The sequence below is a fragment of the Camponotus vicinus genome, unplaced genomic scaffold (assembly GCF_025532165.1).
Source record: "Camponotus vicinus isolate PSW18456_S1 unplaced genomic scaffold, iyCamVici1.0 SCAF_12, whole genome shotgun sequence".
Classification (NCBI taxonomy): domain Eukaryota; kingdom Metazoa; phylum Arthropoda; class Insecta; order Hymenoptera; family Formicidae; genus Camponotus; species Camponotus vicinus.
Window position 1 is genome coordinate 8,991,693 of NW_028141948.1, and position 18,176 is coordinate 9,009,868.

At 38.4% G+C, this 18,176-nt stretch overlaps 1 protein-coding gene across 5 annotated transcripts in view; it reads left to right on the forward strand.

Moving 5' to 3' along the window:
* The window catches only part of Atpalpha (sodium/potassium-transporting ATPase subunit alpha), a 70,436-nt gene that overhangs the window by 46,524 nt on the left and 5,736 nt on the right, over nucleotides 1-18,176 (forward strand). For 2 of the 5 annotated variants that reach the window (XM_083085632.1, XM_083085634.1), the window contains exons 2-10: nucleotides 3,000-3,080; nucleotides 4,257-4,382; nucleotides 4,606-6,006; nucleotides 6,078-6,402; nucleotides 6,977-7,213; nucleotides 7,445-7,746; nucleotides 8,759-8,853; nucleotides 17,475-17,649; nucleotides 17,881-18,113. In XM_083085632.1, coding sequence (XP_082941758.1) covers nucleotides 3,000-3,080; nucleotides 4,257-4,382; nucleotides 4,606-6,006; nucleotides 6,078-6,402; nucleotides 6,977-7,213; nucleotides 7,445-7,746; nucleotides 8,759-8,853; nucleotides 17,475-17,649; nucleotides 17,881-18,113 — 2,975 coding nt within the window. Of the gene's footprint in view, nucleotides 1-2,999; nucleotides 3,081-4,256; nucleotides 4,383-4,605; nucleotides 6,007-6,077; nucleotides 6,403-6,976; nucleotides 7,214-7,444; nucleotides 7,747-8,758; nucleotides 8,854-13,873; nucleotides 13,969-17,474; nucleotides 17,650-17,880; nucleotides 18,114-18,176 lie in introns of all 5 variants that reach the window. The other 3 variants (XM_083085635.1, XM_083085636.1, XM_083085633.1) reach the window with 2 other exon arrangements.

The window sequence follows — 18,176 nt, forward strand, 5'->3', positions numbered from 1 at the left end:
AATGATGACGACCCGCGCAAATTTGCATAAGGTCGAAATCGCGTTCATCCTGCGGGGGCGTACATGTACGTTTGTACTTTGCATAAATGCAACGTTCGCTATGAGTGAGAATATATTTGTCGATATGACACTGATGTATAATTTTTTAAAAAACTACAGAGATTTATTTTTTTTTCGGATTGATCTCTTTTGTAAAATATTATAAATTTAAATTATTATATATTTTGGATATTTATTTTTTGAAAAAACATGGGAAACTTGGAATTCTCAGAGCTTTTTGTATCTGAAATATAATCAAATAATTCTCTGAAATTTTGTTCAGGAAATTTTTCTTTTAAATTTTCTCTTTGGAAATTTGGCCAAGTTGTGAATTATATGTTTAACATATATTATAAATATCTATTTATTTCTATTTATATATTTCAACGTCTTAACAAAATATTGAATACGAAGTATATATTTTTATTATATAATTTTCAGTGATAAAAAAAAATGAAAATGTTATACAAGAAAAATACTTACCTTAAAAGCTATTCAATTTCTTTATAGTATGTATGTAAATGTAGCATTTAAAACTCAAATGTAGTAAACAAGTGAACAAATGACTGTGTTTTCCTCTTATATAAGAAAAAAGTATCGGAAAATGCATGCAATGAAGAAAACACTTTTTTTTAGAAAATTATATAAAAAAAATCTCTAAAATATTCTCTTTACCTGGAATTTTGGACCAAAGTGTCTAGAAGATCAAAGATTCCTCAGGAAGTTTATTTTTTTTTTCATGATTTGTAGAGTAGACATCCTATTATATTATAATTTTGAAGCAATCTAATCCGATGACTAATTTTTCGAGATCAAGCTGAGAAAATTTCCTCTAGCTACCTCGAACTTTGCGCAAATTGTACGCGTAATCATATGGACAATCAGCAAAGTGCGTATATGTGACCAAATTGCATAATCGTGACTTCCTCAATGACGAGGTGAGCGAATGACGATGGACCAGAGGTAATAATACCTGCGAAATTGATCGTTTACATATACACGGCGGCCGCGACAACCGGTAAACCGGACACGTAACTCACAAAGTTGGAGTTTTTTTTTTTTTTTTTGCGATCGTAATCGTCAATTTGTCGACTCGTTGGTCTTTTATCTAATCGCCGGCCGTAACGAGCCGTCGTGACAGAATTAACGACCGCGTGCAGCAATTGCACGCGTGTAAAGCGCGTCACGAGTCTCGCGTTTCGTCAGTTAATACATCCGGTACATACGTGAGAATATTGCCGGTTTTCATGGTCGATGATATCGTTGAAGGATACTTTTATATATTATACATTTTTTAATATATTTTTATATATATCTATAAATTACGTGTGTTATTAAATCGTCACTTAATATATCCTTATAAAATTATGGCTAAATATAACCGTAAATAATAATATATAGGTGAGATCTAGGAAAGGTATATTCAATTTAATCGTCGTAAATTTAATATTTATTTTTGTTTTTATATATTTTTTTCTGATAATATTTATTATAAATACGATATTTGTAAATCATTTATTTCTCATCTTATATTCTAATTGATCTCGCAAATTTATTATATTACAGGAACAAACAGATGAATTGTATTTGTTTTAATTCAATTCTGAATTAATGTTTCCTTTCCAAGATATCAAGCACCATATAATAAATTTTAAAATCTCAAAATATTTGTTATTATTATTATTATTATTATTACATAATTATGTATAATATAATGTATTATGCATAATATATTATAATAATATAATATAATGTATTATACAATAATCTACCGATAAGGCAAGTTATAAATTAAATGTGTGTATTTAATATTTATTATAAATATATATCTCTGATCACATAATTTAATGTCTTAATAAAATATTGAATACGCAGTACATATTCTTTATTGTAATTTTCAATAATAAAAAGAAAATTTTATGCGAGAAAAAATGCTTATCAAAAGTAATTCAGTATTTTTTCAATATATTTACAAATCTAATAATCTATTTGAAACTTGACTTTATTTTAGATCAAAAAATCTTTAAAAAATATTATCTTTACCTGGAATTTTAAACAAAAATACCTTAGGAAAATCAGGGAACTTTCAGAAAATTTGTTTACCAAATTTAAGTAGACATCCTGATGTTGATTGAAGATGTGGAATTCCATAAATAACTCCAAGGATCACAAGTTTATAATAATGTATTCAAGAGAAAACTAGATCGCAGCATCTTTTTTCCGAGCTTGTAATGGAATAAATCATTTCATCTCGCAGCATGTTTTTTGTTTACTTGATGAAAATGTATGAGCAATTTTATTTCCGCGGAGACGAAGGCTTCGTTGATGGCGACTGTATCGTCGCGTGGGTTCTCGTAATCGCGATTACGGGACCCGATTATCATTGAGCATTGAGCATAGTGGACGCTGGCGAGCGTGTCTCCATTGAACCGGCATACACTACCGGAAGTGGTCGTTATCCGAACGCGGTCGCGCCGAGGTCGCTCTTGAAAATCGGGCCTCTGTTCCGTCTCTCTCTCACCGCGATGTCACGTGTCAAATGCGCGCCGGCCACGTGTCTCTCTCTCTTTCATGAGAAGGTCGCAATTGCGCCCGATATGACCGCGGGTGCTGTGGGAAAACTGGTCCATTTAGATCGGCGATATCGAGCAGTCGTTTGCTTCCAAAGTGACATGTCTAAATTTCGAATGGAAATTTTCGAGCATGGGTAACTCGCGTCCCGAGCTCTCGATTTTGCTCGTTTGAGTCTCAAGATGCTCGATTCTCGAGAGAAACAGCGTCGAAATCGGGAGAGACACAGATACACACACGCGAGAAACTCCACACATGTATCATTATTTTCGAGATATATAATTTTATCATATATACATATATTACATATCCATGTATTGATTTATTTTGTATTTTGTTGTACCCCGCATGATGTATTTATGATTTTTTTATCGCCCATTTTTTTACAGCATGGCCGCTCAGACTCATACAGGGTCGCCACGTTACCCAACATTCGCGACGACAACAAAACCGCAGATGGGATGTATAAGGTATATTCAGAGATGCAGACTACGTCCGCGCACAATTTCTACACAATATTTATACTTTAGGTCTGGATCTGCGCTTCTCCTCTCGATCGGGATAAAGGGATACATTTCTCTTGCTCTCGTTCTGTCTTTCTGTTCACCTCTCTTCTCTATCTTCTCTATCTTTCTTTCGCCGTCTGTCTCTTGTCGCTTCTTTTATGCTGATCTTTGTAATTCCATCGTTTCTTTCTTAAGGTAACAACGTCTATTCGTTGTAACGCTTCTCTTCATTAACTATGCTTCGGTAAATCTATTCAAAGAAGATTTTCCTTGTCCCTTCATTCCATCATTCCATCATTTCCGGATTCCTATCATTTCATGGCATCACGTTCTTGTTTTGATATCAATTATCATAATCACCTTAACGCATGTTAAAAGAATTTTGCTTGATCAGGCTTCGATTGCGACATTTTAATCGCAATATATGTCGAAAGTCTAGACATGTTGAATTCTTTTAAGAAAACTATTATTTATTTAATGATTGAATGGAATGAGATAAGATTGCACTAAAACTGGACTTTACATTGCATTAAAAAAAGAACAAAAGAAAATGCACTAAAACTATTGGACTTACATTAAAAAAGACAAAGAAAAAATGCACTAAAACTATTGGACTTACATTAAAGAAGACAAAGAAAAAATGCACTAAAACTAGACTTGACATTAAAAAAGACAAAGAAAAAAATTCGCTCAACTTGTCGAAATAATCTCCATGTTTTTATCATAATCCATATTGAATTTTCATTACTCATCAATTATTTTCGCTGATGTCGCATGATGTTCGCGCTCAACATTCCTCTTATTCTAGTGCAATCCTATCATCTTATGGTATACGAGACATCATTATACCGTCTCTTGGCGATATCCTTGGCAATCGGTCTCTCTTCTGCTACCTGTCCTCGTTCGTCGGTGAATTTCAATCTTCTCTAATTCGATGCGCTTTGATTATCTTCTTCTCTACTTGGTCGGTGATCAGAGTACATTCAGATCAACGCGCCGGTGTAATTGCTTTGGGGCTTTGTAATTTATAGCTGTACTAAGGTTGTGTGTGCACACACACGCAGCATCGATATGCCGAATGCATGAGCGGAAATATATCTCTCGATAACGCCCTATCTTGCTTTCTGTTCCCGTTAACAGTCGCGGCGAAAGAATCCAAAGCGGAGGGGGGACAACCTAGATGACCTGAAGCAGGAGTTGGACATTGACTTCCACAAAATTACACCCGAGGAACTGTATCAAAGATTTCAAACGCACCCCGAAAACGTAAGTAACATCAAGATGATAAAGAACATTTTTCAAAAAAATGGTGCTAAACGGTATCGAATAAGCGGCTAAATAATCTATTAACGTTGGGACAAGAGCACACGAAAGAAAAAAATAATATACGTATTGGTGAAGAAAGAACTGATCAATAAAAAGATAATATATAAAATAATTAAAATAATATATAAAAGAAAATATATAACATGTATGTATGATAAAACAGGGCCTCAGCCACGCGAAAGCAAAGGAGAACCTGGAGAGGGATGGGCCAAACGCCCTGACGCCGCCGAAGCAAACTCCGGAATGGGTCAAGTTCTGCAAAAATCTGTTCGGCGGTTTCGCCCTCCTATTGTGGATCGGCGCGATTCTCTGCTTCATCGCGTACTCAATTCAGGCCACGACCAGCGAGGACCCGAACGACGACAATCTCTACCTGGGCATCGTCCTCGCGGCGGTCGTGATAGTAACGGGTATATTCTCGTATTACCAGGAAAGCAAATCGAGCAAGATCATGGAGTCGTTCAAGAACATGGTGCCGCAATTCGCCACCGTGATCCGGGAAGGTGAGAAAGTCACCCTGCGGGCGGAGGATCTCGTGCTCGGCGACGTCGTCGACGTCAAGTTCGGCGATCGGATACCGGCCGACATCAGGATTATCGAGTCTCGCGGATTCAAAGTGGACAACAGCTCGCTGACGGGCGAATCCGAGCCGCAATCGAGATCGCCCGATTTCACAAACGAGAATCCGCTCGAAACGAAGAATCTCGCATTCTTCTCAACGAATGCGGTAGAAGGCACGGCTAAAGGTGTAGTGATTTGCTGCGGCGATCAAACGGTGATGGGAAGGATCGCGGGTCTCGCATCCGGCCTTGATACAGGAGAAACGCCGATCGCCAAGGAGATACATCATTTTATACATCTTATTACTGGTGTCGCTGTCTTCCTCGGCATCACATTCTTTCTCATAGCTTTTATCCTGGGTTACCATTGGCTTGACGCCGTCATCTTCCTAATCGGTATCATCGTTGCGAACGTACCGGAGGGCCTCCTCGCTACCGTGACTGTGTGCCTCACTCTGACCGCCAAGCGAATGGCTTCGAAGAACTGCCTGGTGAAGAATCTCGAGGCCGTGGAGACCCTGGGCTCAACCTCGACCATCTGTTCGGATAAGACGGGAACTCTCACGCAGAATCGTATGACGGTAGCGCATATGTGGTTCGACAATCAGATCATTGACGCCGACACCACGGAGGATCAGTCCGGCTTGCAATACGACCGTACCAGTCCGGGATTCAAGGCGCTAGCCAAGATTGCGACATTGTGCAATCGCGCCGAGTTCAAGCCGGGTCAAGAGGGTGAACCGATTCTGAAGCGAGAAGTAAACGGTGACGCTTCCGAGGCCGCGCTGCTCAAGTGCATGGAACTCGCGCTGGGTGACGTCATGGGCATTAGGAAACGTAACAAGAAAGTCTGCGAAATTCCCTTCAATTCCACTAACAAATATCAAGTGTCCGTACACGAATCGGACGATCCTAACGATAGCAGGTATCTCTTGGTAATGAAGGGGGCTCCCGAGAGAATTCTAGACAGGTGCTCGACTATATTTATCGGCGGCAAAGAGAAGGTAACTTATCTTACAAGTAAATTATCTATCGATCTCTTTTTCATTTTCTATACTCGTCCGTATCTTTGTAGGTTCTCGACGAGGAGATGAAAGAGGCATTCAATAACGCGTACTTGGAATTGGGCGGACTCGGCGAACGAGTACTCGGCTTTTGTGACTTCATACTGCCGTCCGACAAGTTCCCGGTCGGCTTCAAATTCAACTCCGACGATGCCAACTTCCCGGTTGAGGGGCTCCGCTTCGTCGGCCTGATGTCTATGATCGACCCGCCACGGGCAGCGGTGCCCGACGCGGTCGCCAAGTGCCGTTCCGCCGGCATCAAGGTCATCATGGTTACCGGTGACCATCCGATCACTGCCAAAGCCATTGCCAAATCTGTCGGCATCATCTCTGAAGGTACATATTTTGCTACTGCACGCTATGTCGTATCGACGTGCTTAACCGCGATAACAGCTGTCAGATGACGTTTGTGATTAGATACCGGCTGTAGTATCTCCAAGACCTCGTTCGTCGCTCTCGATTATAATGCTTTTATGAGTTTAATCTCTTAATGAGGCGTAATTTCAGATAATAGGCTGCGCTTAAGATTTACGACGATCCTATTTACACATGAAACTTGGGGCAGTTTTATTAGAAGATATGCAAGGTTCGCGTTGTAAAAAGGATGCGACGTATCCAGCTATTTAATTGATGACAATATATATTTTACAACTGTTCTATTTGTCTTTAATAATATATACGATAGCAACAGTGTCTCTCTTCAGCATGATGCAAATTTTATCGAATTTCGTCGAGCATTAATGTTTGCCAAATTCTGTGCAGTATCTACGAAAAGAGAGCTAGATAAAAATTAAATATATTTCTCCAATATTATTATAAAAATGACTAAAAATCAATGAGTTGATTGAAATTGCTACATTCAATTTTGGACAGCATTGAGTAATGTTTAATTATTGTTTTCACATATCAGGTAACGAGACCATTGAGGATATTGCGCAACGATTAAATATCCCGGTATCCGAAGTAAATCCTCGCGAGGCTAAAGCCGCGGTCGTCCACGGAACCGAACTCAGGGAACTCAACTCCGACCAATTGGACGAGATTCTCAGGTACCACACCGAAATTGTGTTCGCCCGTACCTCGCCTCAACAAAAGCTCATCATTGTCGAAGGCTGCCAGCGAATGGGCGCGATTGTCGCCGTAACTGGTAAGTTGCAGACAACAAATATTTTATTTTGCATCGCATTATGAAGAAATAATTAGCATATTAAAAGAGCTTCCTTAATTCAATTAATTGATTGATTGTCGAACATGAGAAAATTCTATAATATAATACAATAATTATATCTGCACAATTGATAGCGCATAGTGTCGTGCGATTATTTGTAATTGGCAGCGCAATATTGAAACGTTTATTACATGTGCAATTTATTCATAGGCGACGGTGTGAATGACTCGCCCGCTCTGAAAAAGGCCGACATTGGTGTCGCTATGGGCATCGCCGGTTCGGATGTCTCCAAGCAAGCGGCCGATATGATTCTACTCGACGACAACTTTGCCTCGATTGTGACAGGCGTGGAAGAGGGTCGCTTGATCTTCGACAACCTGAAGAAATCTATCGCCTACACTCTGACTTCGAATATACCCGAGATTTCGCCTTTCCTGGCGTTTATCCTCTGTGACATCCCTCTGCCGCTGGGTACCGTCACCATTCTCTGCATTGATCTGGGAACCGACATGGTGAGTCGCGAAATGTCGTATGGAAACGACAGATTAAGGTTGAGTGACGACTTCGAGGAGATGCTCATGTTTCGCGGAAAGCTCTTCCAAAGTCGCTACTCGATCTTCTTTTTATGGATTAATCGAATTATTTCAGCGTTTGCGCCGTCCATCATGATGTAATAGCTTATATAGTTATGAAGGCAACAACACTGTTTCTCAAAGATACCGGTGGTCTTTGATATTTATAATGATTGATAGGTACCAACGTGATGCGCGTGCTGAACCTGATACGAAGACTGTCCGATACAAATCTATAGTTCCTCAAAAACACATCAATATTATTTTTCTTTATAGATAAATGAGCTTTTAAAGGCAAAACCCAGTCAATCGAGGCAGTGCAGCTCACCCATTAGTGGCCAACAATCTCGTCGATTAAATCTCTTTAATAATCTTTATACTTTTATTTACTTTCTTTTAGATCAATTGCGCTGGTGGAACCAAAAATCGAGCATGTTATAAAGTTATTATAGGAATTTTAAATGAAAAAAAAATGAATAAAATGCGTTGCAATTTGAGGAATACATTTTTTTTATTGGATTTAGGGAATAGAAATTTACGTAACGAGAGATACTCTCATGGTTAAAAAACGTTTCTTTTCAGCTACTATTATCTTTGCAAAAAAGCTATTTAATGTCGCGAATTTCCTCTGAACCCCCTTTATATCCCCCAAAATCAATTCCTTAATCGATTTGGTTTCTTTATTTTTGGTTAATTATTTTTTTGTTTATTCTCTATGCTTCATCGTAAATGTAAGAATGCTGTCGATATCAAGTCGGTTACTATAATATATATCAATTTATTAATAAATTTTATATAGGATTATCTGCATAAATAGCCAGATTAGATTAATAATTTTATTTTCACCAAGATAATCGAGATATGTCAGCATTCTTATTTCAACATCATGGAAGCCATACTCGTTATCTAATTGTTGGCGTTGTTACTGAGCTCTTTGATAATGTGACATCAGGTACCCGCCATTTCGCTTGCCTACGAGGAGGCAGAGAGCGATATTATGAAGCGACAACCACGAAACCCCTTCACTGACAAGCTAGTTAATGAAAGGTAACACATCTACAACATACAACGAAATATTGACAAGCTACGTACAGATTTTCTATACGAAAGAGTCATCGGTGATGATACGCTGTATTTTCGAAGTATCCGGATTGATCAAAATATCGATAAAACTTTTGCCAACTTTCGCAATGCGTATTTTTCACGCAAAAGCCTACTTGTTGTAAACATTTTAATATAAATAGAACTTCGAAAATTCAATTACACGGCGATCGCTCTCTCTCATTCTATTGGCTATACACTTCTTTTTTATTTTTCTTTTGGCGACTTTAAATTTTAGTAGTTAGTTGATTCAATCTTCTATTGTATAACGTAAAATACGACGCGGACATTTCGGTTCACGTCTCTTTCTCGAGTCTCGCTTGTCATTCGATATCCACGTACGACAGGAACTAAACTAGGTAACGATTCGTGGGCAAATTGATCCCTCGTGTTTTCACCTGTTTAATGACCTCTTTACACGCAATATTAATCAGATGTCGAGTAATACTTGTCATTCTTTTTAAATATTTTCTTTTCAAGTGCAGAGGATTTAGTCTATTCTTTTCTCTCTTAAATTGCAAACTATATCTTGGTCATTATTGCCAAGGTCGCTCGATAACATTCACGCGATGTCAGGGATTAATTTGCCAAGCCTATCGCTATCGAGTTGTCGAGTCGGACACGCTAGGACAAAATGCGGATAAGGTAACAGTGATGGGATATGGTGCACGCAGACTTGAACGGGTGTTTGGTTGCTGGGACACGCGAGCTTTATTTTCAGTCCGATCTCTCCTCTCTATTCGTATATTCTATATTCGCTCTAACAATAAGCTGGATTGAATCTCGTTATACATTAGACGCTTGCCCGTCCGCGATTTGTCGTTGTTATCCATTTGTCAGAATAGCTTGTATCTACAGAAGAGATGTAATTCGAATGACAAATATATTATTCCGTTATCTTGACGAAAAATGGACTTGTAATATATCTTTTAATATATTTCTTTTCTATACATATATATTTTGTCGCGAGACGATCGATTTGTGAGACGGGCAATCGCAAGATTTTCCTTGTCGAGAAAATTTTCTCTTCCTTTTATATCAATAGTCACAAAAACGCTTCCATCAGGATGATCCTTGATCATATTAGTGTTATTTCGTTACGCCGAAGGTAAGCCAATCTCTTATTGCAAAGCCTCTTTATCTCTCTCTCTATATATATATATCTTTCTCTTTCTTTTTATATATAAGTCTCTATTACTTATACTATCTCTAGTTTTATTCTCCTCGAAAGCTCCTCGTCGTTGTTTTATAATTCCTCGCTGCAGTCGTCATCCTGTCGTGGTCTGTCACTGGCTTGAGGTGTATATGGATTACTGAGACGTCAACAAGACAGACAAGCATCGTTGTGAGAACTCGCATGTGTGATCGTTCCCTTTGATATTTGACTTATCGCCTTTTTTCCTGTTAAAATGGTATTTATCTCTTTTATGCCACATCCCTATCTCCCATCTGTCTCCATCTTCTCTCTTGCGTGCGTGCGCTTTCTCTCTCTCTCTCTTTCCCCCTCTCTCTCTCTCTCTCTCTCTCACTCTCTCGCTCTCTCTTTCTCTTTCTTTCTTTCTTTCTCTCATATATACAAATCTAGTATATCTATCTTCTCTTTTCATCTATTGTCCTTTCATGTATCTTCCATCATCTTTTTTTCCCCATACCATCTTTCGCGCTCTATCACTATCATTTTTTTTAGCCTTCCTTTTTAAATCGTAACACAGGCATCGTAAATGCAAGGGGCACTTGTATATTGTGTTGTGAATATTGTGTGATGTTTATATCTTAAATGTGCAACTCAATTTGTTAATATTGATCGTTTGTGAACCTGCTTCGCGTCGTCGTCGATACCACAAGAAGAAGACTCAAACGACATAGAAACTGAACGATATAGAGATTGAAAAGTTTTATACGTTTTGGAAACTCCTCGAAGATGTTCTCTCGTAGATTAAACGGTAGTACTCTCTTTCTCTCTCTCTCTCTCTCTCTCTCTGTCCTTTTTTCTCCCTAAATACTTGAGTAGAATAGCATTATACGATAGAATAGAATTGTCACTCGTACGTCGGTTTGTGCATAGAAACGTGATATACCTTTCCTTTCTTTTTTTCTGTCTTTCGTTTTTTTTTCTCGTTTTTCTTCTCTACCTCTATCTTGTCTGTCTGTCTATCTATCTATCTCCATTGTTCCTGGCTGCCTCTATTGCCTCGGGCTAGGTTTTATCGTTGCTGCGCCTCGCTCGGGAAAATGAAATTCTTTTCAACTTGGTATTGGTTCACGTTCGCTTGGCGAAAATCCACCCGATGGTTTAATTATGGAATACACGTATAAATGAACAAGGACGAGATTGTTGCGATTGTTTCGGGAATCGCGCGAATCACGAGCTTGAAATTATTATAGGATACTTTATTTAGACATTTTTATTTATTTGTTTTCATCCAAAACTCTTTAATGAAACTCTTACGCAGCGAAAAATAGTTAGACGTCAGCTGAATCGATTGAATCGATGGATGCAGAACGGTAAGATTTGTCGCGCGATATGTGCATTGTTTCATATTTTTTCTCATTTTTTCCTCTACTTTTCGTTTCTTCTTTCTCTCTTTTTTTTCTAGAATTTGTCTAGATTTTTCTTAGAGAGAAGAAAAGCTATGCATCAGATTCTGCATCAAGCGATTCACTTTCTTCCTTCTCATCGATCTCGCAATTGAGCAACGATCGTTCCTTAGTCATTTTGTAACTCAGCGAAAAGCAAGTTTCGTCGACGAAATCGCTTAGAGAAGAGCGGGACGAGGCGGGACGGGAAGGATTTATCCCCATCAAAGCGCGCTTCGGTGATGAAAATTAACAAATGTTTCGCATTAGAGTCGACGAAGCTTAATCAGCTAGTTGAATTCTAATCGATCTTACACGTACATTATATCGCACTCCTGGAAGAACGTTACTGCAAATCAAAAAGTGACATCTCACGTAAAGCGCGTATCTCTCTATCTAGAATAGTTGGACAGCATGTCATATTTTCGCTTATGTTGTCATGTTTTCGCGTATTTTACATGTTTAGATATTTTTGAAACTTTGACATAGTAGTGTCTCATAAATACAAAGCTGAGAAAAACCAACAAAATTACACTCTTTTTGAGTTGTAGCAGTCTTCTTGCGGGAGTAGTCTGTATTACGTATATATAGACATGTGTGTACATATATATATGTGTATATATATATATATATACATATATATTTACATTAATCTTTGATGCTCAGTAATTATTATCATTATTATTCTTGTCTGGTCTATATACTAGTCTTATTATTATCATTATTACTACAACCACAAGCCAGCATCGTTACTTATATAGTTACTGAATTTTTACTGCCATTACTGTTTTATCTACTATATATCACAGCTGCCGCTGCTACTATTACTACTTACTCTATATTACTACTATTACTATACTTACTACTATTTACTATACCGTTTGTTCTACTTGCCACCATATATCACCGCCAAAAAAAGAGAAAGACACTTTTGTACATTTTTGAGCGTCATGAACTTTTTCTTGCAGTTTTTTATTCTTTACAGTCCTCTCACGTTTTATTCTGTAATGCGCTGCCTACTGCCGCTGCCTACTCTACCCACTCTGCGACTGGCAACTTTCTAATGGGTGCTGAAACGACTGATATACATGCAAAAACGACAATTACTAAACGGGAGAAAGCCGGGGGATTTATATGCATATATTAATTGGAGAAACGTGGGAAAATTGCTGCGGTGGCAGCCAGCCCCCTGATGTACAGCGCGATTCTTTTGGGAATAGTTTAATGATTTCATTGTCACTTCGGTAACAAAGTTTTTTACAAATTTTTTACAAGTTTTTTACAAAGACGAGAATGCATCAGGGGGTTTTGCTGCCGCGATACTAACTACGGAAACGATGCTCGAAGAATCGTACTCGAAGTGCACGAAAGAGAAGAGATCTTTCTCACCCGAGTCTCAAAAGTGCTCGATGACACGCGTATTTATCTCGCTCCTTTAATTTGTCCCTTTGATTTGCAAGCTTTTTGATGATTAAGCGATATACAAGAGAAATTTTTCTCCAGAAAAATTTTTTTAAATTAAAGTTGTACATGAATTTCTAGAATTTTAATTAAAGTATACAACTTTAGCGAATTTTTTACGTATAACAAAGTTGTTTTAAAATAATTCAAATTACTGTAACGTTAGAATCGTTGCAAGGCCTTTACCCTTCATCTTTTACATCGCGGAACATCGAGCACCGCTGAAGACGATGCTTCAGTCGAAAAGTGCGAGAGCCGGGTGATAAGGATTGGAGATTTGCAGCACGAGAGGACGTTGAAAGGAGGACGGGGGAGATTCACGCGTGCACGTGTAATCTCACTTTTCTCTCTTCACTTGCATCACGGATATGGCACGAACGATTTTTCTTTCCTTCTTCGGGCCGTCAGGCTAAACGCAGCGCTGATCCGATGCACAGATACACTCGCTAGTTTTGTCCGCAGGTTTCTCTCTCCCTCTCTCTTTCCGCTACATACACTTTAACGCAATTTTATGGCACAATTTTCTAACGCAATTTTTAACAGCAAAGACGACTTATTCTTAGAATAGGCTGCGTTTAGTGTGAAACCGATCGCGGCGATTACAGTTTTCTCCTTCAGGGGGAGAAAACAATCGCCACCTTGAAGCATCAAACCCTTGAGGGGATGTCAAAGAATCAAAATGACAACGTGCCTACGCACATATATACACGTATATGTGATTGGTTTGCGCAAAACCTCCGAGTCTCTCTCTTTCGCTCGCACTACGCGTACGTACGCATTTACATATTTTCCCAAGAGGGAGTGTATATGTGCATAAAGTATAGTGGTACCATAATGCGGTTACATGTATCTCTCGCATATAACTTCTTTGTAATGCGGGTGGGGGAGGGGGTAATTAGTACACTTTCTAATCAATGGTGGATGGCAGGTGCCGGCCATCTCGCTAGCCTACGAGGCACCGGAGTCGGACATTATGAAACGGCAGCCACGCGATCCTTACAGAGACAATCTTGTCAACCGAAGGTGGGTCTTCCAATTACCCACCTACCACCAAGAAAGAAAAAAACCAACAGAAACCCATTGCAAAACCTATTGCACTCACATCCGTATCAAGACTAATTTAAACACACACACACACACACACGTTTCTATTCACGTTTATATCGCATCCATCTGTTTTACACACACACATCATTCACTACCACAGCGCACAGACAGATACACCTGTCGGGACAGTCAAATCTACTTGATCCTTTGCCTGGCAAGTAGAGGGACTCGAAGTAACTTAATCGAGAACGCAAATTCAACTGCCCGTGCATGCGCGAACGTTAATGTTGCCTGAAACTTGTCTGAGATTCCTGTCTTGAGGATAGATTAGAGGAAGTTGACTAACCGACTGATTAGAAGAATGCTAAGCAAAGGATGAACAAGTCGTATGATTACATAGCAGTGAAATAATATCTTGTGATAGCGGTGCTAAAAATCAATTTTGAAGTTAATACTTTACGTAACATAATGTAACGTTTTCAACAGCGATTGATTGCTCCGACGAGGCTGATTTTACACGTAATATACACGCGTACAGCAAATGTATCTCGCGAACCAAGTTGGAAGTAATCTCGATCGTTCCAGGATCGTGTATACGTGTTATAGATGTTCTATTCATCTTTGTGTGTATAGACACTCTATTCATGCACCGATACACACTATTTTTGATCCGGATATTGTGCGATTTCAACTTGGATCGCGGATGTTTGTACAATACACGAAATAACAGAGTGTCTACTAACTCTGATGATGAATTCGTGGGATATCTTTCCCATTTTCTCTCGTAAAACATAATTCTTCATGACATCGTGTACGTCTTGAAGGGAAAAAATCGGTCGAGCGACAAAATTGTATCTTCTATCTTCTTTAAGATTGATAAAGCGTTTTGATACATTTATTGATAAGATGATGAACGAGAGTCTCTTTTTGCTTTCTCAAAAATTCTGAGTTGTACGAGATCTCGGTAGACACTCTGCAGACAAACGATATCCGACTCTAGGAATTTAGTTGACTAGATAGAGCACAAAGCAAGTTTTTGACCTCTAGAGAAGAGTTATCAGATGTTGAGAATGCCGAATGCTTTTTTTCTCATAGAGAATCTCACACTTAGAATTTCTTACCTGGTCAAAACTAACATACACGCTGCGATCTAATCGTTTAGCTTTAAACTATCTACGTGTTACTTTTTCTTAGTCGTTGCACTAGGTGTATGCGAGCGAATCGCGGGCGAATTTCGAAAACTTCATTAATACTGTGCTGTCAATAGTTGATTATAAATTTATATAGTTGATACAGTTATTACACGGATAATATTCGGGATCTAGGATAACTGAATGTGAAACTGAAATTGAGATGTGGGAAAATCCTATCGATATTGACAGCATCAAATTCTAATCTACCGGTTACTTTATTCGATGGATACACACACATGCACATCTGTTTCTGGAAATTTTATCTTGAAATGAACTGCAAAATTTGTTAAATATAAGGATAAGAAATATATATGTTTTTTTTACTAAATAATTTTTAATAAATATATAAACTAAGAATTTCTAATTTTATGATATATTACAGATGGGATGTATATTTATCTAAAGTATATATTTGCATAAATTTTATGAAAATATATTTCCAGGGACAGATACGAGTTGGATAGATTTATACCGAGGGTTAAGATCGCCGGAAAAACGGCGAATTCGCGACTATCTACCAACGAATTTTCCACGAAATGCACGTTTTATCTCAATCAACTGTTTTTCTTCTTCGCTGTCTTTGATCTTTTTTTTTTTAAACATTTCTCATCGAGGATGGCGAGCACAACACCGGTCGCCGAGAGCAGCTTTTGAAAGCGACATGCACAGCTTGAGCGCAGCCTCTTTCTCAACGAACAACGCTACGATCTATGATCTTGGATCGCGATCGCGATATCGGTCTCCGTCGCGCTGCCGCTTATTATGTACCAGACGTCCCAACGTCAGGGAACTTTAATGCCGCTCTGCAGCCCTTCTCTCTACATTTGACACCTTGAATCCGCTGAGCACGCTTGCGCGAATCTAACTCGCTAATTACAGGCTCTTCTCCGTCCGACTGCGCTTCCCGGACCTGATGAGTCGGCCATTAAGTCGTCCAATTCAACTAACTGTGATTGCTAAACCGTCGCATGCGACTCGCTTCCAAACTCGACCCTGCGCACAGATATTTTCTCATTGCATGGATCTTACAATTGCTTTGACAATGATTCACATTGGTTGATTATTCGTAGTGATTTCTTGTAGAGTTTAGTACAACTTTTACAGATGTAATAAGAGGAGTAGACAAAATTACACTACGGTTTGATTATATTGATACTCTGGCTTAACAATCGATTCCCCTTGTAAATTATAATTCCACTCATAAAAGCCTAAAAAAATGAGACACTTTTATTTCTATGTCTTTGCAATTTTATCCAAATTAGACCTTATCAAATGATGTGCAATCCTTAAATTAAATTGTTAGTAACGATCGATAATATTATATGATGGGAAGATTCTTTATAGCCAGATTGTCAAGACATTTGGAGCAAGAGCAGATGAAATCTTGTAAGCTCCACTTCAAGTATAAAGTCACATTTAAAAGCCTTATATTATCGCGGACTTTCGGTCCACCTTCTTGCTTTGAACTCTTCGATTATAGTATAGTATAAAATACTTGTGTGCCAGCCAGTAAATCGCTTTAATAAATTAATGCTAACTCTCAACTGGACTGGAAACGTGCGCGGGGTAAGCTTTGGTAGCGCGAGGTAACTATGGGAAATGGGCAGCTTCGATGTTAACCAGTGCAAAGTCTCACGTGCAGCTTGTCCGTGAGACCTGGCAAGCGACAACTATGTCTGTCTGTCTGTCTATCTAATTTATCTGTCTGTCTCTGTCCGTATCCGTTTGTGGCATGCATCTCACTGTCGAGAACCGATCGTTAACCGTTCGCCTACTCGTCGGTAAGTAATTTGCATTTTGCTCCTAACCGGTGACTATGGCTTCTGTTAACTTTAACACAGACTTTGATTATTAGAAGTAACACCAAAGTTGGATAGTCGATGGCAAACGCTTCTTGAAATCTCGAGGAATCCTGAAATACGCCGTGTGTGGAAAGAATTCACTACCGAGAGATGGAAATAAAAAATTTCACAAATTGATGCAACGTAAAAGTCATTTTTAATCAAAGGACTCTGCATTTAATACATGTTTCATCAGAAGTATGAGAAATCTTGAGAATCTTACATTTAACTTTTTCAAATTTTTATTTTTAAAAAGTCCAACATAGGCCATTAAATTTTTTAATTTTATATTTATATAAAAAATTTTACTATAATTACTCTCGAAGAAAGAAACGTGTTGTGTTTAAAGTTGCCACGGTAAAATACAGATTCCTCGAAATTTGACAGCAAGCAGCGTCATTGGTCTCCCGAAGGAAGAATACTTTTCAACGAGTTTATCTGTATTTAGGCTTATCTCGATGGCATATGGTCAAATTGGTATGATCCAAGCCGCGGCTGGCTTCTTCGTCTACTTTGTCATTATGGCTGAAAACGGATTCCTGCCCCTATATCTGTTTGGCATCCGGAAACAATGGGACTCTAAGGCTATTAACGATCTAACCGACAGCTATGGTCAGGAATGGGTAAGTGATATCGAGAAAAATTGAACATTGTCTTGTGTGAAAGCATTCTGATATTTAATTTTCAGCAAATCAATTTTTCCTAATTAATAATTCATAAAAAAAGAAGATAATATTGTAAATAAAAATTTAATTCAATTTTTAATTAATTCATTCTAAATTTCTTGACATATTCATATATTAAAGGAATCTACAACTGATTGTATAAATTTATTTCTTGCAAAAAAAAAACAGACTTATAGAGACCGCAAAACGCTGGAGTTCACCTGCCATACAGCTTTCTTCGTATCGATTGTAATTGTGCAATGGGCTGATCTGATCGTCTGCAAAACACGCCGCAACTCGATTATTCATCAGGGAATGAGAAACTGGGCTCTGAACTTTGGCCTCGTGTTTGAGACCGCCCTCGCTGCGTTCCTAAGTTACACGCCTGGTATGGACAAGGGTCTTCGTATGTTCCCTCTCAAGTATGTATTATCCATCTTTATCGTAAAGTTCCTCATTTGTATCAAGAACCAAATTTAAAAAAA